General features: G+C 36.9%; 1 protein-coding gene across 1 annotated transcript; it reads right to left on the bottom strand.

The window, feature by feature from the left end:
- Positions 1 to 12,146: 12,146 nt before the first annotated feature.
- LOC132430698 (probable G-protein coupled receptor 141) lies at positions 12,147 to 13,058 on the bottom strand. The gene has a single exon (XM_060019947.1). It carries the CDS (start codon positions 13,056 to 13,058, stop codon positions 12,147 to 12,149), a length of 912 nt encoding a protein of 303 aa, XP_059875930.1.
- Positions 13,059 to 23,142: the final 10,084 nt, after the last annotated feature.

The raw sequence follows: 23,142 nt of genomic DNA, 5'->3' as shown, positions 1-23,142 counted from the left end.
GGGCTTCCCTGGTCGCGCAGTGGTTGAGAGTCCGCCTGCCAATGCAGGGGACACGGGTTCGTGCCCCGGTCCGGAAAGATCCCACTTGCCGCGGAGCGGCTAGGCCCGTGAGCCATGGCCGCTCAGCCTGAGCGTCCGAAAAAAAAAAAAAAAAAAAAGCTAAATTTAATCAAATCTCTAGGGCTTTAAAAATAACATCCTGGATCATAAATTACTTTTAGTAAAAGCCTAGTACCTAATTTGGCTTGGTGAGAACTTAATTGGAAAGTGTATGTAAAATAATTGAATATGTTTATTGTGAGTCTTTAATATTCCTTTTTATTCTTTAATGAAGAATAATTGTATAGCAACAGAAAACACAGTCAATATCTAAAGTCCTTGATTCCTTTCCTGCTCAAGCAAGGATCATTCTCCTTAAACAAAAATAATGTAGAGGGCTTCTCTGTTGGTGCGGTGGTTGAGAGTCCGCCTGCCGATGCAGGGGACACGGATTCGTGCCCCGGTCCTGGAAGATCCCACATGCCGTGGAGCGGCTAGGCCTGTGAGCCATGGCCGCTGAGCCTGCGCATCTGGAGCCTGTGCTCCACAACGGGAGAGGCCACAACAGTGACAGGCCCGCGTACCACAAAAAAAAAAAAATAATAATAATAATGTAGAGAAATAGTTGCCATTAAAGAATCATCTCCTTGGGGCATATTAAAAATTATTGTAAGACTCATATGGATACCATGCTTCTATAAAGTGAGCTCTTTTTATTTAGCTTTAAAGCAGTACTATCAAAATTGTTCAGATTACCAAAGAAAATAAACAGAAGGTGAACTGGCTCATATGCCCACTGAAAGCAAACTGAGTTGAATGACTTAAACTTCCAGCCTTGTTTTTAGCTCAGAAGGGCAATTTTTCAAGTCTTTTTCCGTGGTCTTAACAAAAGCCATTAACTACTGAGCAGACTTTTTAAAGAAAATGGCTTATAAACACTAAATTATACCTATCCCAAAGCTCGATAGCTAGATAAATTCATAAATCAGTTAATAATAATGACCATTTTAGAAAGTGTTGATTTCGCTGGATATACAAAGTCCTATGTCAGTAGTAGAGTGGCTTGTATTTGGCAACCATTGTTGGGAAATGAGTAGAAAATCTATCTTATCTCCTGAGGTTACTAAAATATAAAAAATATTTTACTCATTGAGCGGACCAAATTGTTTTGTGATGTGATTACATTGTAATTCAATAAAAACCATAATTTAAAAGCTGTTATTTTTGGTTATTTATGTATATATCAAAAGGTGTATTGTGGATTATTCGTATGCATTGCAAAAGCTCTTGCTTCCTCCTATATTCTGGAGGGTTCATTAATTCATTCATTCCTTTATTAACAGGTACTTAATGAGCATCTATTGCTAAGAACTATTCTGTATTCTGAGTTTGCAATGGTAAACAAACCAGGAAAAAAAATTCCTTCCCTCTTGAGGCTTACGTTCAATTTGAAGAGAGAAGAATAAACTAGTGGTTACCAGTGGGGGACCGGGGAAGGGGAGAGGAGGGGGAGGTACAAACTACTGGGTGTAGGATAGGCTCAAGGATGTACAACATGGGTAATATAGCCAATATTTTGTAATAACTGTAAATGGAAAGTAACCTTTAAAACTGTATAAAAATTTAGAAACATTTTTAAGTAAAAAAATCTTTTTAATTAAAAAAATTTTTAAAAAGCAATTTGAAGAGAAAGTTGATTTTTAAATTTCAAATAAGCATATAATATAATGTCAGAGGTTAAAAATTAATGTGAAGAAAAATAAAACAAAGTATGGAATAGAGTATAATAAGTATATTTTTGAGGGGATGATCAGGGAAGTTCTCTCTGAGGAGGTGACATTTTCATCTCTGCAATGAAATGCAAATGAAACAGAGGGAAAAACCATGGGAATATCTGGGGAGAGAACGTTCCAGGCAGGAACAGCAAGTGACCTTGAGAAGAATGGTTGGTAGTGACGATGGAGAGATGGCCAGTAGCTTGGATTTTATTGTGTGATGAGAAGCCTTTAAAGAATTTTGAGCAGAGAAATGAGGGAACCCTTTAACTCCTTCTTAAGTGACAATAGAGACAAGAGAGAAAGCTCTGAGAACAATTTGAAGCAGTTAGGAGGCTCCGGCAAGAGAAGATAGCGCCTTGGACTAGGGTGTGTGCTGGATATTTTCTGTTTGCCTCTCCAGATCCCTTTCTATCCTTCATGGGTGTTTTGTACCCAGAAGGCTGGTTTGATTCAGCCAATAGGAGATACTGGCAGAAACTGGAGAACAGGAGGAGAGTTAGGAGGGTACTTATTCTCCAGGCTCACTCCCTGCAGGGTCACAGGAGTTGGTCCATTCCTCTACCATAGCTTCTCCTGAGCGGCCCCTGTCCAAACATCTGTTCTCTCCTGGTTCTATAACATCTCCCATCAATTGCCCCTTTAAACCTATAATGATAAGGCTTTGTGCTTTGGTAACCCCAAGATTTTATACTATCCCTTGTTGAGTTTCCTAAACTCTACTCATACCTTTAAACAATCCCTTCAATATATCGTCCTCAAATTAGCTGGTTTTAATGAGCCACCTGTTTCTTGCTGGGCCTTGAATGGCAAACGATGATAATAGTGAAGATGATAAGAAGTAGTTGGATTCAGGATATATTTTGACAAGATCTGGTGAAAGACTGGATGTTTGCATATAGCATAAGATATGGAGAAGGGATACAACTCACTTTTTTTCCCCCTTAATAATATGGAAGTCTTCTAAGTTAAAACATGTACCTGTATTTATTTTCAACTAACTCAAAAGAATTCCAGAACATGGATATACCATAGCTTATTAATTAATCACCCCACTTGAAATGATTTAGGTCATTTCTGACTTTTTGCTAATCCAAATAATGCTGCAGTGTACACTTTTTTTTTTTTTGTGGTACGCAGGCCTCTCACTGTTGTGGCCTCTCCCGTTGCGGAGCACAGGCTCCAGACGCGCAGGCTCAGCGGCCATGGCTCACGGACCCAGCCGCTCCGGGGCATGTGGGATCTTCCCAGACCGGGGCACAAATCCGCGTCCCCTGCATTGGCAGGCGGACTCTCAACCACTGCGCCACCAGGGAAGCCCTGCAGTGTACACTCTTGAATATACATCTTTGTGCATGTGTGGATTTCTTTTTTCTTTTCTCCTTTTTTTTTTTTTTTTTTTTGGCCTCGCCACTTGGCTTGTAGGATCTTAGTTCCCCTACCAGGGATCGAACCTGGGCCCATGGCAGTGAAAACACCAAGTCTTAACCACTGGACTGCCAGGGAATTCCCAACAGTCCATTTCTGTGGATTTCTTAAAGACCGACATATAGAAATAGAATTACTATACCAAGAAATATATACCTTTAAAACTTATTTTATTATTTCCAAATTGCACTCCAAAAAGCAGTACTAATATCACTTCTAACAATATTGCCTTTCACCCTTACCATTAGGAGATTTTTCTCAAACTTTTAAAAAATCTTATGATAAAAATGTTTGTTACCTTCTTTGCTTTTACTTGAATGCTAGTGATAGTAAGCATATTTTCATGATAGCTGGCCAATGTTTGTTGAGGAATAGGATTAAACACAGCTTCAAAATAGCTTTCCACAAAATACTTAATTACAAAGAGAAAAAAAACCCTCACAGTGGGGAAATCTGATACCACCTTAATTAAGTGACCAAAGTGAATGTCATCAGTAATGAGACAAGTTAAAATTGTGGACCACCTCATGGCAATGAGATATGATGAGAAAACAGCATCACCTCTGTGATATTACTACCAAAGATAGATAATCTGACTCTAATCATGAAGCAAACCCAAACTGAGGGACAAACTACAAAAAAATCTAGTTTGTGTTAAATTCATGGAAGGCAAGGAAAGACTTAAGAACTGTTTCAGAGTGAAAGAGACTGAAGAAATATGACAATTAAATGGCGTCTGTGGATTAGATGGTAGTCTTGAATCAACATTAATTTTCCAATTTTGAAGGTTGTATAATGACTTGTAGGAGACACGGGTCTTGTTTATGGGAAATTCACACTAAAATATTAGGAAGTGATGGGGCATCAGGTCAGCAACTTACCCTGAAATGGTTCAGAAAAAGAAGTTATTTGTGTTCTATGTGTAATTGTTATGAAAGCTTGAGATTATTAAAGCAACAACAACCAAATTTTTCACATTGGTAATCTTCTGAACACTTCACTCTGCTTGGCACGCAATGGACACCACATATTCAACCTTGTGACAGGATAAATCTTAACTTGCTTTCTCTTTCTTAGTTTTCTTTTTTTTTGGCTGATATAGGTTTCAGCAGTCATAAATCATATAGCATAATAGTTGGAGAAATATTTCATCACACTATCTACAAGTCAGAAGAATAAAAGTTTCCCTGAGCTAATCAAAGGCTGTCTGTCATTGAAGGGGAAACCTCAGTAAGGTACTGGCTTGTTCCTCATATACTCCAGCCTTTTCAGGATTTAAGATGTAGAGAAGTCTCCTGAAATCCTGTGTTAAAGTAATTCAAATGTTATGCAAATTTCAGACATTAAAAAATAATAATAGGTCACCTAAATCTCAATTCTCTACAAAAACAACTGTGTTCTCTACAAATTATTTGCAAGAATCAACATAATTTGGGTTCAAAAATTGGTTGCAGATACTGTTATTGAAATAAAGCATGAAAATCTCTAAATATGACTTAAGCCAAAATATTTGCTTTCAGAATTATTTTTGCCCTTATAACTAAAGAGTTATATTTTAACAATATCTTCTCAATCTACTTCACACAGGAAGAGTTACTATGAAATATCCCTTTTAAGGGAAAAAAAACCCCTGAGAATCTATTGCAGAGTTTCGAAAACAATATGATTGTTATTATTGTTTCATTTTCTTTTTTTCTCTATCCCACCCCCTTTTTTAAATAAATTAAGCTGAAAACTCAAGTAACAAGCTTTGAAAACAGATACAATTGTTACTTTGGGCTGCCATCTAGTGTTAAAATAAAGAACACACTTGCCATTTCCTTTTGAAAACTTGTATTGATAATATTTTCAATATGACAGAAGTTAGAAGCTAATACTATAGTTAAAATATTTTTAAAATAAAAGTTAAATATATTTAAGGTATATAACATGCAATTTGATATATTGGGTTGGCCAAAAAGTGCCTTCGTTTTTTAAGTAAAAATAAAGACACGTTTTTCATTTTCACCGAGAACTTTATTGAACAACGTATTCACCCTTTTGTTTCACTACCTTCTGCCATTTTTCAGGCAACTTCATAATTCCATCTTCCCAAAATTTTTTATCTTTTTGAGCAAAGAACTGTTCCAGGTTCCTTTTACAGTCTTCCGGGGAATTGAAATTTTTTTCCATTAAGAGAATTTTGTAAAGACCGAAATAAATGGAAATCCGAAGGTGCAATGTCTGGTGAATATGGTGGATGAATCAGAACTTCCCAGCCAAGCTGTAACAGATCTTGCCTAGTCGTCAAAGAAATATGCAGTCTTGAGTTATCCTGATGGATGATTATGCATTTTTTGTTGACTAATTCTGGATGCTTTTCATCAAGTGCAGCTTTCAGTTGGTCTAATTGGGAGCAGTACTTGTTGGAATTAATCGTTTGGTTTTCCAGAAGGAGCTCATAATAGAGGACTCCCTTCCAATCCCACCATATACACAACATCACCTTTGCATGAAGACGGACCTTTGGTGTGGTTGGTGGTGGTTCATTTCGCTTGCCCCACAATCTCTTCCATTCCACATTGTTGTAGAGTATCTACTTTTCATCACCTGTCACAATTTGTTTTAAAAATGGAACGTTTTCATTACATTTCAGTAGAGAATTGCATGTGGAAATACGGTCAGGAAGGTTTTGTCCGCTTAACTTATGTGGAACCCAAACATCGAATCAATTCATATAACCAAGCTGGTGCAAATGATTTTCAACGCTTGATTTGGATATTTTGAGTATGTCAGCTATCTCCTGTGTGGTATATTGTTGATTGTTCTCAATTATTGTTTTCATTTAATCGCTATCAACTTTAACTGGTCTACCCCACCATGGAGCATTGTCCAGTGAGAAATCTCCATCCAGCATGGGAATTTCACAAACCACTTTTGACACATTTGATCAGTCCCAGCACTTTTTCCATACACTGCACAAATCTTTTTTTTACGTTTCAGTTGTGTTTTTACCTTTCTTGAAATAATAAAGCATAATATGCTGAAAATGTTGCTTTTTTTCTTCCATCCTCAGTATTAAAATGCCTACACAAAAATTCACCAATTTTAGTAAGTCTTTTTTTAAATGCACACAGATATGACAGCTGTCACATATAATCTAGCAAAAATGTTTCAAATGAAGTTAAAGACAACTAAGAGCTACTAGAACCATCTTATGGAAAAAATCAAATGAACCTTATGGCCAACCCAATACATATACATAGTGAAATGATTACTACGGTCAAGTCAGTTAATATATTCTTTCTTTACATAGTTACCATGTTTTGTTTGTGACAAGTGCACCTGAAATTTATAGTCAGCATATTTCCTTGGTTCAATACAGTATATTTTTTTTAGTTTAATTTATTTTTGGCTGTGTTGGGTCTTCGTTGCTGTGCACAGGCTTTCTCTAGTTGCAGCGAGCGGGGGCTACTCTTTGTTGTAGTGCACGGGCTTATTGTGGTGGCTTCTTGTTGCGGAGCACAGGCTCTAGGCGTGCAGGCTTCAGTAGTTGTGGCACATGGACTCAGTAGTTGTGGCTCCGTGGGCTCTAGAACACAGGCTCGGTAGTTGTGGTGCACGGGCTTAGTTGCTCTGCGGTATGTAGAATCTTCCTGGACCAGGGCTTGAACCCGTGTACCCTGCATTGACAGTCGGATTCTTACCCACTGCACTACCAGGGAAGTCCCCAGTATAGTATAAGTATAGTCATCATGCCTGTACATTGGGTCTTTAAACTTATTCATACTCACATAACTATAAATGTGTACCCTTTGACCAACATCTCTCCAATTCCCCCACCATCCCAGCCCCTGGTAACTATCCTTCTACTCTCTACAACTATAACTTTGATTTTTTTTTTTTTTTAGATTCCACATACCATATATGGAATTTTATATATATATATGATACATCTTTATTCATATGTCGGTGGACACTTAGGTTGTTTCATATCTTGGCTATTGTTGAACAATGCTGAAATAAACATGGGAGTATAGATATCTCTTTGATATCTTGTTTTCAATTTCTTTAGCTTTTTTTTTTTTGCGGTACACGGGCCTCCGGACGTGCAGGCTCAGTGGCCATGGCTCACAGGCCCAGCCGCTCTGTGGCACGTGGGATCTTCCCGGACCGAGGCACGAACCCGTGTCCCCTGCATCGGCAGGTGGACTCTCAACAACTGCACCGCCAGGGAAACCCCTCTTTAGCTATTGACATCCAGAAATTGGATTGCTGCATAATATGATAGTTCTATTTTTAATTTTGAAGGAAACTTCATACTTTTTTCCATAGTGGATGTACCACTTTACATTCCCATCGACAGTGCACAAGGTTCTATTTTCTCCACATCCTTAACAACATTTGTTATTATTTTTTTGATGATAGCCATTCTAACAGTGTGAGTTAATATTTCATTGTGGTTTTGGTTGCATTTCCCTGATAATTAATGATGCTGAGAATTTTTTCATGGACCTGATAGCCATTTTTATGTCTCCTTTGGAAAACTGTCTATTCAGTTCCTCTGCTTATTTTTTAATTGAATCATGGTGGGTTCTGCTATTTACCTGTGTGAGTACTTTGTATATTTTAACCCCATATTAGATATATGATTTGCAAATATTTTCTCCATTCTGTAAGTTTTCATTTTCTTGCTGGTTTCCTTCTCGGTACAGAAGCTTTTATGTTTTGATGAAGTCTCACTTGTTTATTTTTGCTTTTGTTGCCTTTGCCTTTGGTGTCAAATCCAAAAAGCTTTGCCAAGACAACTGTCAAGGATCTTGCTCCCTATATTTTCCTATAGGAGTTTTACAGTTTCAGATCTTGAATCTGTTTTTAATTCATTTTGTGTTGGTTTGTACATATGGTACAAGATAGGGGTCCCATCTCATTCTTTTGCATGTGATTGTCCAGTTTTCCCAGCACCATTTATTGAGGAGACTATTCTTTCCCCATTGTATATTCTTGGCACCTAGTCATAAACTAATTTATATGCATTTGTTTATTTGGGGGCTCTTTATTCTCTTCCATTGATCTATGTGTCTGTTTTTTTTGTTTGTTTGTTTTTGTTTTTTTGCGGTACGTGGACCTCTCACTGTTGTGGCCTCTCCCGCTGCGGAGCACAGGCTCCGGCGCGCAGGCTCAGTGGCCACGGCTCACGGGCCTAGCCGCTCTGCGGCATGTGGGATCCTCCTGGACTGGGGCACGAACCCGCGTCCCCTGCATTGGCAGGCGGACTCTCAACCACTGCGCCACCAGGGAAGCCCTATGTGTCTGTTTTTATGCTGACATTATGCTGTTTTGATTACTATAGCTTTTACAATATGTCTCATATTGAAGCCTCCATCAGCTACATTTTGACATTGGGGCCCAGCTCCTGTCTCTGGAAGTTCCAGTCCACGTGTGTATCCCTTCAGGAAATAGAACTTGCTCATTTTTCTGAGTTTTGTCTTGGTAAATGCCTAGCATTCTCGTTCTGTCACAGAAACAGGGCTCAGCCATGCCCAAGACCAAAATCAGGTTCCCTGGCTGATGCCTAGTTTCTGATACCTATAGATGCCCTTTGGCCTCCTGAGATTTCTCAGCATTTTTCAAGTAAATCCACCATTACCATGCCCCTTTACCATAGGGTTTTTGTTACCAACTATTTTCAAAATGTTTTAGTCAGCCCCTATTACAAGGAGAGTTTCCTTGTTCTTATCAGCCCCAATAGGTATGAGAGTCCTTGGTCTATGCCTTATCTTATTAGAGGTTAAGTGGGCAAAATCTACTAAATCTAAGAAATGGCAGTTTTACAAAGGTTCACCTCATTGTCTTCATGCTCAAGAGCTAATGACTGGAGGGGATTGGACTGCTGCTGTCCTTCAGAAGAAGTGCCATATTAACCTAGGAATGCAGTTTTAATGGCAGTCCCATTAAGAAGGATTTGGGGATTTTCAACACTTCTTGAATCATTTCATGCAAAGCTCATTTCATTAAAAAAAAAATTGCCATTATCTGTGGGTTCAAAATCTGGTAGATATTGACCAAGAGCCAACCTGGGAGTTGTGAGGCTCAGGGAAATACCTTTGTCTTATCAAAAAGGAAAAATACATACATATTCTTTTTGTATTTTCCTAAAAGTTGCATTTATTCTTCTAATCATTACAGTAATGAAAGAAATAATTTATAATTGAATCACACTGAGGTTAAGTATTCCCAAAATATAGGAATATTTTTCCAGTCCATAATGTCATAACTGGCAATTCTCCTCTTTAAACTGACCCTGTTTGTGGTAGCTCAGTGGTTCTCAATCCTTGCAGACCCAATGCCTTATTTTTTATTGCAAATATTTGGCAACATTTTTACCATTCTAAAATAAAATTCATAGATAATACAACCCTTCCATACATGTAATGTTCTAACTGTAATATAAATGAGTAGTGAAAGAGAAAGTTATTTATAATAAAATATATGTATTTCTGTGTAAATGCTCAGACATGATCACAAAAGGAGACAAAATGAGGCAGTCTGATGTTGGCACCTATATCTAATATCAACCTGAATACTACAGCTACAAATATTGTTTACAGGTGTGTTATGTTGTTTGTTAATGTCACAGATGATATTGCCATTGACAATGTGATTTTCCAAAGGAATGAACAATTCTTGTTAAAGTTCTGAGGAAAACAGAGTAAAATCTTTCCTCAATATCTATGGTAGCTACATTTCTGGAAATTTCAGAAAATTAAAACCATACCAAGAAAATACTATGTGTTTATGAAAACTGAATAAAACCTAACTAACTGCTCTGATTATTATGAGCATATGTTTCAATTCACAAATGTCTGGAAGAACATTCAAAAACACAGCAAGACCTGATAATTTTGAATTGTGTGCAAGGCAGGGTGTCTAGCCTCTGACCCCAGCCATCAAATGCCAGTGGTGCTCTCTTATAATAGTGTTATCCAAAGTGGCCTGAGAGGCCAGTGTCACCCCCACTCCTGCATGAGATTCACTTGTAAAGCAAATAGAGACAAAAAACTAGCAAATTGAAATTTTTTGTTTATTCTGTAAATATTAATGAATAAGATATTTTATATATTGCATTTCTATATTTGGGATAGTATTTCTTATAGGTCCACAAAAATAGGCCCTTTATTATAATATCTGATAATACAGAGAAAAGCATAATTGCCAGACCTCAACATAATTTAAAGTCTGGAAGAGCAATACAATCTACAAGCTAACAGATATTATGACAGTAAGATATGGATATATAAGAAGAGAAATGATGTAATTTTCATAAATAATTTTTAAATTTTTAAAATATTTTACTATAATTATTTTCTTACACATTTTATGGGTGTAACAAATTTTCTCACAACTTTTTTGGGTCTTAGAAATTTTCTTACAAATATTATGGGTCAAATGAGAAGGAAAAAACTAAGAAAAGGTGGGAAAAGAAGACAAATAAGAAATTTAAAAACTATAACTATAACTTAAAAAGAAAGAAAGATGAATAAGTGAAGGTTTAAAGCAGGAAAAAATTTGGATAAGTCATGTATGTATGTTGTTGCTTTTTCTTCCTCAAAATTAATTTATATGACTCAGCAATTTTAGTGATCATAAAACCTCCAGGGGTATTTCTTATTAATCTGATAAATTTGTGGATGCATAGAGTATAACAAATAAAGAAAAATCTTTAAATCCTGAACATTTATCTTGCTGGGGAAAGAAAAAAGTTACCTTAATTCATTCCGTTCTTCTCTTCCTACCATGAATTGCTTCAGGTTCAGAAGGCTCAAATATGAAACTGGATCAGTTCTTTGGAAAGTTTCAAGATTGTGAAACTTTGAGGGAAATAGTAGAAATATGGGCACAAGGCAAAAAAATCCATAAGCCTGTGTTTCAATTTAGCAGCCCCATCTCATAGCCTAAATTAATGGTTTTCCCATATATTTCTCAAGAGTTCTTTTTTTTTTTACAATATTGTTTTTAATTAATTGAAGACACAACTTTAAGGGTGAGAGGGAACTCTAAGATTTCAGTATAACTTTGTCTGCAAGGGAAATCTAAATTGTGGCCCAGGATATCTAGAAATCCTCCAAAAAACAGAAAGGGGGAAAATTAAATCACTTCCCTTGGGAACTCATTTTAATGCCTAGCAGCATATTGGTCAGGAATATTGTCTAAGTTACAGTTTCACCATTTTTTAGATATACTCAGTAAGCTTTTAAATGATTTTTGGAGATATTGAGGGAGTTGATCCCATGTCCTTAAACCAGACCTTTCAAAGGACAAATCTAGAAAATTATTATAGCAGAAGGCCACAAAGAGATCTGTTTCTCTTGATGTCTAGATAAGTGACTTCCCACCAAAGTTATGGTAATCTAAAAAAGTTTTTTACTACTCTCTCCCCTTATCTGTTTTTTGTGAGGGTGTGAGTGGAATAGTCATCTCATCTGGTTAGCCAAATAGAGCTTGTGTCTTTGAAATGACCATGATCAGGATTAATTTACCTAAGGTTAAGTGGAATGAAAAGAACTAGAGGGCTGAGTCCAATCCAAAGCCTAAGAAAAGACCATGTTTCAAACTGAGGAAACTAAAATAAGCTAGTAAAACTCAGAAACCATTAGACCATGGTACCTGGATGGGCCAAGTAGATATTTTATATTGGAAAATAATGCAGTATTGCAACACCAGGTAAATTGAACATTACTAGTCTTTGTATATGTATCATTCAGAGATGGTAGGAATTAAATAAGGGCTGAAATGAAGGCTCTGACATTTTATAGTCCTTTTATTTGGCTGTATTAAGGCATGGTTTTAATCAAGTAATGAAATAACTATTCCTGTTTCCACTCTCAATATTAAGGAAGTAATTCTGAATACTATACTTTGTGGTTAACGGCACAAAAGGCAATTCCATAGGTCAATTATCTTTTGCTTAAACCAACGGCTTCCCCCAAGAACAAAGAGCAGCAAATCAAAGCAGCTAATCGCTGTTACACTCAAGAAGATTTCATTATAAAATGCAACATTGTCATTACAGTCACTTGAATGTGCCATAGTGTACAAGTAATAGATCCTAAAGAACTGGTAGGGAAGGAAGCAAATAAGAATGACGCCTATAAAAAGCAGGTTTTTCAACTGGGCCCAGAACTCCTGATGGGATAGTAAGGAGTGGTGTAGCTTCCGCACCATCAACACAATGATGATGCTCTGGAGGACCAAGAGAATCACTGCAATAACTATGACGATAATGGTTATCAAATAGTTGATGACTTGCACATATGCATAAACAAGTTCTTTCTGGAATTTAAAACAGTGGTATTTGTCATAACCCTCATGAATTCCATACTGAGAAACAACCAGGGGCACCACAATGATAATCACAAGTAGCCACAGGGCAGTACTGGCAGCCACAGCATGCAGTTTTCTGTAGAATTCCACTTTGTCCTTGTGCTTGAAGAAGATGAGGTACCTGATGGCTAGGATCACAACGTAGAACAGGAATGTGAGGTACATGTGGATGTGCAGCATGGCGCTCACAAATCTGCAGAAGGGCAACCCAAATGTCCAAGTGTTCTCGATGAGGTAGGTCAGGCGAAAAGGCACTGTCAGGAGAAAAACACTGTGGACCACCACCAGGTTAATGACTGCTGTGGTGGTCACAGACCGGGTGTTCATTTTCACCAGCAGGAACAAAATGGAGATGATGCCCACCAGCCCTCCAAAGAGCACTATGAAGTAGAGCCTGGTTAAATGGGGTGACCTTATAGGGTTATTGCAGGAGGAACTATTGTGGTCAGCCATACTTCAGGAGTCACCTGGAAGAGATAAAGCACCAGTATAACTAACCAACTTCCAGAATTTTGTTCATATTTTGTTCACATTGCACTGGCAATGTGACTTTGTCATTTATCTGTTTACATGACGTAAGCTTTATGTGCCTTAAGAATGAAGATTATTGTCATATGCATTTCTGTGTACTCTACACTGAAAGCACAGTTAAGTCATTGATTCTTGACCTTTAATGGTTAAAGACCTCATCAAGAGGTCTGTATATCTACACAGTAAAAACTATTTGCATAAAACTGATTGCAGACCATTTGAAGCTGATACATGGACACTATTACTGTAGCAACCACTGGGGGAAAACAAATCTTAAGATGGACAGAAAGATGAGTGGGTGCATTAAATACGTGGAATATTTTTTTCTTTTATGTATCATTATAATTCTCTAATTCCTTCCAGCTCATCAGCAAATGATCCAAGAATATTTATGCTTAATTCCTTTAGGATGCTGATGAGTTTGGCTAAAAAACTGGCTAAATCAAGGCAGCAGCAAGCAATAGGAGGGTATATCTGAGTTTCTCATCACAGTTATATTATCATCTAAAAGTGAGACCTTGGCTAAGTTTTTATCATGGGCCCCACTAAGAATATAGCATGTCTCCTAATTCTCCCATTCCCCCACCTTTAAATTCATAAAAGAACCACTATCATTTTTCCTCTGGACTCTTGAAAGATTCTTTCCCTATACAGTCTTGGGCCCTTCTAATTATTATCCACATTCTAATTTATTATTTACTAATTAATAAATATAGTAAATAATAAAGACGTATTAATCTAAATACTTATTAATCTTTACTTACTCTAATCAGGACACCTCACTTTCTTATTTAAATTCCTTCAATGGCTTCCCATTTCTTCTAAGGTAGAACTCAAAATTCTTGCATGTTTAGAATGTTCTGAGTTGTGGCAAAATCTGATCCCTTGAGACCAGATTCAAGAAATAATCTAGAGATGAAATTGACAGGATTTGACATGAGTTGTATATTGGGAAATGAAGGGAGAGGAAGTGTCTCAGTCACTCTCAGATTTCTTACTTGAACAACGGGGTGATAAGAGGTCTGTTTACTGATACCAGGGAAACTGAGGCTCAAATTTAAGGAAGAGCAGTAGTTGAATTATGCACTTCATAATTATGCACTTTGTAACATGTTTGCAATTATTCATTTTTTAAATATCTCTTCATACAATCAAACTTACCTAGCAATAAAAATGGACCAACTACTGATAAAATACTGATGAATCGAAAAAGCATTATACTAAATCATATATTCTCAATAGGGTAATATTGCCCCCAAGGGGGCAAACGTTTGTTCTGGAGGTGTGAAAAATCTTACTTTTACTGTATAAAATACAGATATACATATAGTACATAAACAGACAAACAGTATATCTGTGGCATTAAAATTTCATAAGAGGGAGAAAGATAATTAGGGAAATAGGTCTAAAAAGGCTCTTTAGAAGGGCAATAATAAAGTTGAGAACACTATACTAAATAAAAGATGCCAGCCACAAAAGACTACATGCTGAATGATTTCTTTTTCTAAACAATCACAACTAATGTGACAGATCAGTGTAGCTCAGGGCCCAGGTTGCAGGGGAAGGGATTAACTTCAAAGGGGCCTGGGGTAATTTATGGGATGATGGGATGTTTTATATTGTGTTGGTTACAATCGTAGTTATTTGTCAAAGCTCATTGAATTGTACACTTAAAATTAGTGAATTTTCTTGCATAGAACTTATACCTCAATAAGACTAATTAAAAAATAATAATAACCTGGCCCCAGAGAGCCTCTACTTTCCTGGGTATGGAATAGAATTTCCTTGCAGCCGACCTTAAAACTTGCCTCATGTTATACTGGTTCTGTGTGATGTGTACTCTCTGTACTTGCCTTTTATTTTTCTCTGTAGAAAAGTAGTTCCATCAGGTAAATGTGAAATTATACTGTGTTCATATCTGATTCAAGGATGAATAAGTTCTGCTCATCATTTTTTCAGCTATTTACCTAGAAGGACCAGCTTCTAAAAGAAGAAAATATGATCAGTTGCATATCATCTATCTCAAGTCCTCCTTCCTTATCACCAACTGCCATGGTCTCTCTCTTTCAGATAGAAGAAGCTCATGTTAAATCTCTTCTATGTACCAGGTACTACATGAGATGCTTGCCTGAACATAGTCTCATTTGACCCTCAAAGCAGTCCTGTGTATTGTATACGTATCACTATACTGATTTTCAAATGAAGAAACTGAGCCCCAGTCTGGATATCATTTGCCAAGTTTTCCAAAGTCTCTCTCTCTCTCTCTCTCTCTCTCACACACACACACACACACACACACACACACACACGCATGCACGCACACACACTCATTATTGTAAGTCATGGAGAAGCACGTGTGCACGTGTGCATCTCCTAAGCCCAAGCTTCTAAATCTTAACATAAGAAGGGGGGAGGCCATGAAAAAATTTGGTTCTACTCACATAGCTGTATGCCAGTATATCTTAAAAGCTGCTTTTCCTTCTTTTTTTTTTGGCCGTGCCATGTGGCATGTGGGATCCCAGTTTCCCCAACCAGGGATCAAACCTGCGCCCCCTGCACTGGAATCACTGGACCACCAGGGAAGTCCCTGTTCTTCTTTCCTTTTGGATTTCTTATTTTCTTATTCCCTTTACTTAGTTTACAGCAGATCCCGTAAGTTAGCTCATTCAAGATCCATTCTAACCTTTTCTGGTCTGCCAGAAAATTTCTGTACAGATTTTTTGCAGTTATAGTGGTTGTATGTGAACTAGTTTCTGCCAGTTTGTTGCACTACTGCAAAACTTGGAGGCAAAGTGAAGGATATCAATGTGGAGAGAGTTTAGATCATTTGGCAAGACAGTAATGGAAATGTCTGGTTGCTCTAGGACAGCAATGGCACAGGTCTCCAGAGCTATACATCATGAATTTCAGGAAGCAGTAGTTAGTGATGTTTCTGCTATTAATCCCATGGTAGTATTGAATATTTTTCTCTACATGGAGCATGTCTTTGTAGCAGCCAAGCCTGGTTCCCAGACATTCCATGATATTCTGTAAACTGTTACCTTCTAATAAACACCTTCTGCTTAAACCAGCTAAAGTGGGTTCTGTCGTCTGCAACTAACAACCCTGATATACCCGGTTAATTCCTATGATCTTTTAAGAATCAACTGAGGCATCATTTCTCCCAGGAAGCCTTTCCTAATATGCATTCTCAATTCAGATTGGATGTCATTCCTCTTTTGTCCCATGGAATGCACCAACCACGCTTACCTCTATTATAGCACTTATCACACAGACCATAATTCAGTTCTGCCTTCCAAACGAGACTGAGCAAGGAAGAATCCAGTTTTCCTTTGTATTCAAAGAATCTAATGAAGTTATTTAAATTAATGTAAATATTATCATTGAAAACTAACATACTTATAGTAGAGTGCCCTAATATGAGTATACAGTTCAATGAATTTTAACATAATAAACATACCCTCACTGAAGGTAATCACTATCCTGACAACTAAAACCACATAGTAGGTTTGTCTACTTTGAATTTTATATAAACTCAGTGTCGTTTTTTTGTGTGTATCTAGTTTAATTCACTCAACAATATGCTTTAAGATTCATTCATGTGTATGGTTTTATCTTATTTAGTATATTGTGTCATTGTATGACTATTTCACCATTTATCCAATCTATTGTTGATGGACAGTAGTGTTATTTCCACTTATAGGGCTATTATAAATAACGCTATAAACCATAAGCAAAACAAAAAGACAACCCACAGAATGGGAGAAAATATTTGTAAACAATGTGACCCACAAGGGATTAATCTCCAAAATATACAAACAGCTCATGCAACTCAATATCAAAAAGACAAACAACCCAATCAAAAAATGGGCAGAAGATCTAAATAGACATTTCTCCAAAGGAGACATACAGTTGGCCAAAAAGCACATGAAAAGATGCTCAGCATCACTATTATTAGAGAAATGCAAATCAAAGCTACAATGAGCTATCACCTCACACCAGTCAGAATGTCCATCATGAAAAAGTCTACAATCATACTAAATACTGGAGAGGGTGTGGAGAAGAGGGAACCCTCCTACACTGTTGGTGGGAATGTAAATTGGTACAGCCACTATGGAGAATAATATGGAGGTTCTTTAAAAAACTAAAAATAGGGGCTTCCCTGGTGGTCAGTGGTTGAGAATCTGCCTGCCAATGCAGTGGACACGGGTTCGAGCCCTGGTCTGGGAAGATCCCACATGCCACGGAGCAACTAAGCCCGTGCGCCACAGCTACTGAGCCTGTGCGTCTGGAGCCTGTGCTCTGCAACAAGAGAAGGCCACGACAGTGAGAGACCCGTGCACCGCGATGAAGAGTGGCCCCCACTCGCCGCAACTAGAGAAAGCCCTCGAACAGAAACGAAGACCCAATACAGCCAAAAATAAATAAATAAATAAATTTATTTATTTTAAAAAACCCTAAAAATAGAACTACCATACGACCCAGCAATCCCACTCCTGGGCATAGATCCAGAAAAAACCATACTTCAAAAAGACACATGCACCCCAATGTTCTTTGCAGCACTATTTACAATAACCAAGACATGGAAGTAACCTAAATGTTCATCGACAGATGAATGGATAAAGAAGATGTGGTACATATATACAATGGAATATTACTCAGCCATAAAAAAGAGTGAATTAATGCCATTTGCAGCAACATGGATGGACCTAGAGATTATCATACTAAGTGAAGTAAGTCAGACAGAGAAAGACAAATGTCATATGATTTCACTTATATGCGAAATCTAAAAAACGAACTTATTTATAAAACAGAAACAGACTCACAGACTTAGAAAACAAACTTATGGTTACCAAAGGGGAAAGGATAAATTAGAAGTTTGGGATTAACATATACACACTACTATATAAAAAATAGATAATCAACAAAGACCTACTCTGTAGCACAGGGATTTCTACTCAATACTCTCTAATAACCTATATGGGAAAAGAATCTGAAAAAAGAGTAACTATAAGTATATGTATAACTAAATCACTTTGCTGTGCACCCAAAACTAACACACCATTGTAAATCAACTATACTCCAATATAAAATAAAAATGAAAAAAAAATGCTACTCTGAACATTCTTTTTTTTTAAATTAATTAATTTATTTATTTATCTTTGGCTGCATTGGGTCTTTGTTGCTGTGCTCGGGCTTTCTCTAGTTGTGGCAAGTGGAGGCTACTCTTTGATGTGGTGTGCAGGCTTCTCACTGTGGTGGCTTCTCTTGTTGCAGAGCCTGGGCTCTAGGTGCCTGGGCTTCAGTAGTTGCAGCACGTGGGCTCAGTAGTTGTAGCTCTCAGGCTTTAGAGCACAGCCTCAGTAGTTGTGGCACACGGGCTTAGTTGCTCCTCGGCATGTGGGATCTTCCCGGCCCAGGGTTTGAACCCATGTCCCCTGCACTGGCAGGCGGATTCTTAACCACTGCACCACCAGAGAAGCCCTGAACATTCTTATAAATATCTTTTGTGAAAATAAGCATTTCTGTTGGGAATTTACGTAAATGTGAAATTGATGGATTGTTTGGTATGTATATGTTCAGTTTCAGTGAAAACCGCAGTTTCTGAAATAAATTCCCACTAACAGTAGATGAGAGTTTCAGTTGTTCCACAACCTCGAGAACATTCAGAATTTTCTGTCCTTTTTGTTTTTGCCATTGTAGTTGATATAGTTGTATTGCATTGTGCTTTTAATCTGCATTTACCTAATGAATAGTAAATATGAGCACATTCATAGGTATCTGTTGGACACTTGCATATCCTGTTTTGTGAAGTGCCTTTTGAAAGTCTTTCACATTTCTATTTGGTTGTCTGCCTTTTTCTTATTGATCAGTAGTAGTTCTTTATGTAGCCTAGATATTACTCCTTTGTTGGAGATATGTATTGTAAATATCTTCTTCCACTTTCCTTTCATTCCTTAATTGTTATCTTTTGATGAACAGAGCATCTAATTTTTGGTATTACCAATTTGTCAAATTTTCCTTCAGTCAGCACTTCCATGTTCTTTTAAGGAATCTGCCTACTCAAAAGTATTAAAGATAGTATACTGTGTTTTCTTCTATTTAACTTCCTTTTTTTAATTTTTAGATATACAATTCATCTAGAATTGATTTTTTTAATATAAAGTAAGGTAGGAGACCATGATTATTTTTTCCCATACAGATAACCAATTGACATGGAATTGGAAATACCATCCTCACCCACATAAACTGTGTCATAAATCAGGTGACCACATATGAGTCAATTTAGCCCATTTTTAGGTCTCCAGTATGTTCCACTGGTTTATTGATCTATACATGTGCGAATACCACACTGTCTAAATCACTGTTGCAGTATAGTAAGTTTTCATAGCAGGTAGTGCAATTTTTTTAGCTTTCTTTTCCTTAAGATCACCTGAGCTATACTTGACCTTCTGCATTTCCATATAAGTTCTGTAATCTGCTTTAAAAAAGTCTAGTGTTTTTAATGGATTTTCATTAAAATTGTAGATACCGATAACTTCAGACAGATAGTAATAGCTTTTCAATATGTCTTCTAATCACTGAACGTAATATATCCCTCATGTTCTTTTTTTTCTAATTTTTTAATTATATTTTTTTGAATTTTATTTATTTTTTCATTCAGCAGGTTCTTATTAGTTATCTATTTTATACATATTAGTGTATATATGTCAACCCCAATCTCCCAGTTCATCCCACCACCACCCCACTGCCATTTTCCCCCCTTGGTGTCCATACACTTGTTCTCTACATCTGTGTCTCAGTTTCTGCCCTGCAAACCGGTTCATCTGTACCATTTTTCTAGGTTCTAGGTTCCACATATATGCATTAATACACGATATTTGTTTTTCTCTTTCTGACTTCCTTCACTCTGTATGACAGTCTCTAGATCCATCCATGTCTCTGCAAATGACCCAATTTCGTTCCTTTTTATGGCTGAGTAATATTCCATTGTATATATGTACCACATCTTCTTTATCCATTCGTCTGTCAATGGGCATTTAGGTTGCTTCCATGACCTGGCTATTGTAAATAGTGGCTGTATCAGTTTACATTCCCACCAACAGTGCAAGAGGGTTCTCTTTTCTCCACACCCTCTCTAGCATTTGTTGTTTGTAGATTTTCTGATGATGCCCATTCTAACTGGTATGAGGTGATAACTCATTGTAGTTTTGATTTGCATTTCTCTAATAATTAGGAATGTTGAGCAGCTTTTCATGTGCTTCTTGGCCATCTGTATGTCTTCTTTGGAGAAATGTCTGTTTAGGTCATCTGCCCGTTTTGGATTGGGTTGTTTGTTTTTTTTACTGTTGAGCTGCATGAGCTGTTTATATATTTTGGAGACTAATCCTTTGTCCATTGATTTGTTTGCAAATATTTTCTCCCATTCTGAGGGTTGTCCTTTTGTCTTGTTTATATGGTTTCCTTTGCTGTGCAAAAGCTTTTAAGTTTCATTAGGTCCCATTTGTTTATTTTTGTTTTTATTTCCATTACTCTAGAAGGTGGATCAAAAAAGATCTTGCTGTGATTTATGTCACAGAGTGTTCTTCCTATGTTTTCCACTAAGAGTTTTATGGTATCCAGTCTTACATTTAGGTCTCGAATCCATTTTGAGTTTATTTTTGTGTATGGTGTTAGGGAATGTTGTAATTTCATTTTTTTACATGTAGCTGTCCAGTTTTCCCAGCACCACTTATTGAAGAGACTGTCTTTTCTCCATTGTATATCCTTGCCTCCTTTGTCATAGATTAGTTGACCATAGGTGTGTGGGTTTATCTCTGGGCTTTCTCTCCTGTTCCATTGATCTATATTTCTGATGGTCTCCTTTCCTCTGCAGAAGCTTTTTAGTGTAATATAATCACACTTGTCTGTTTTTGCTTTTGTTGCCTATGCTTTTGATGTCACATCCAAGAATTCATTTCCAAGGCCAATGTCAAGAGGTTTTTCCCCTATGTTTTCTTCTAGGAGTTTTGTGGTTTAAGCTTTACAATTAAGTCTTTAATCCATTTTGAGTTAACTTTTGTGTGTAGTATAAGATGAGACTCCAATTTCATTCTTTTCCCTCCAGTTTTCCCAAGACCATTTATTAAAGAAACTACCCTTTCCTCATTGTGTATCCTTGTCAAAGATCAGTTGACATATATGCATGGGTTTATTTCTAGGTTCTCTATTCTGTTCCGTTGGTCTATGTGTCTGTTTATATGCCAATGCCATACAATTTGCATTACTTTGTAATGTATTTTGTATTACAGCTTTTTATGGTAGCTTTGTAATATGTTTTGAAATCAGAAAATGTGATGGCTCCAGCTTTGTTCTTCTTGCTCAAAATTGCTTGGGTACTCAGAGTCTTTTGTTGTTCCACATGAGTTTTAGGATTTTTTTCTCTTTCTGTAAAAAATGTCATTGAGATTTTGACAGGGATTATATTAAATCTGCAGATCACTTATGCCAATATGGATTACTATGAGTAGTAATTATAACAATATTAATTCTTTCAGTCTATGAATGCAGAGTATTTCCACTTATTTCTGTGTCTTAATTTCTTTCATCAGTGTTTTATAGTTTTCAGTGTACAAGTCTTTTACCTCCTTGGTTAAGTTTATTCCTGAGTGTTTTATTCTATTTTATTCTCCTATTGTTAATGGGTTTGTTTCCTTAACTTCTGTTTCAGATAGTTTATTGTTAGCTTACTGTTAGCTTATAGAAATGCAACTGATTTTTGTATGTTGATTTTGTATAGTGCAACTTTAATGAATTCATTGATTAGTTCTAACAGGTTTTTTTTTTTAAGGTTTTCTACATATTAGATAACATTATCTGCAAATAGACATAATTTTACTTCTTTCTTTCCAATTTGGATGATTTTTATTTCTTTTTCTTGCTCTTTTTGCTTCTTTTTAATTGCTGTTTTAATTTCTTTTTCATTTCAGTACCGTGGTGAATAGAAACAGCAAGAATGGGCATCCTTGCCTTGTTCCAGATCTCAGAGGAAAAGATTTCAGTATTTCACCATTGATTCTGATGTTAACTATGGATTTTTCACATATGACATTTATTGTGTTGAGGTAAGTTCCCTCTACACATAATTTTTTGAGAGCTTTTATCATGAAATGGTGTTGAATTTTATCAAATGCCTTTTCTGCGTCTATTTACATGATTGTGTGACTTCTATCATTCATTCTGTTAATGAGGTGTATCACATTGATTGGTTTATGCATATTGAACCATTCTTGCATACAGGGATAAATTTCACTTGGTCATGATGTTGGATTTTCTTTAATGTGCCATTGAATTTGATTTATTAATATTTTGTCAAGGATTTTTGCATACATGTTCATCAGGGTTATTGTGCAGACTCCCAGATGGTCTGCCTTAAATCCCAGCTGCTGCATTCTGCTGTATCTTTTGGCTAAGCTGTGCTGTGCACTCTCTCAGCCTGCCTGCAGGGGGCACACTCTCACTCACATCACTCCCAAGGAAACCATCTCCACTGTGGCCTAGGTAACACAATGAGAAAAGAGAGGTTAAAAGGCTCTTTCTTCCTAGAGGGTGTTCCTTTTTTAAAAACTCTCTTCCTCTTTGCCTCCTTCTACATGGCACTTTCTCTTTTTTGTTCTCTTGAAGACTGCTCCATTTCACACAATTGTCCTCCTCCACCAGGATGGCTCATCAGCTTTTGAAAGCCAAACAGAACTAGAATGGAGCCTAGAGGAAGAAGACAATGAAGCAGTAAAGGCTTTTGAGAGTCATAGGTAGTAAAGGAGATCAGATAGGGATTTGGGCCCAATTTCTTGGGGGGGGGGGTTGGAAATGTGTGTCCAAGAAGTATTCCTCTGCATGTGGGATATGACTCCAGTGATTAATAGAAAATTTTAATTAGTTGGCATAAAAATTTTATTTCTCCTCTCCTTCATTCTTTCTCAGAGAAGCACTTAATTCTCCTACATAAATGACTTGCTTGTAGCCG

The sequence above is a fragment of the Delphinus delphis genome, chromosome 9 (genome assembly GCF_949987515.2).
Source record: "Delphinus delphis chromosome 9, mDelDel1.2, whole genome shotgun sequence".
Taxonomy (NCBI): domain Eukaryota; kingdom Metazoa; phylum Chordata; class Mammalia; order Artiodactyla; family Delphinidae; genus Delphinus; species Delphinus delphis.
The sequence above is the reverse complement of the archived record's forward strand: the minus strand, read 5'-3'. Positions and strand labels throughout refer to the sequence as shown.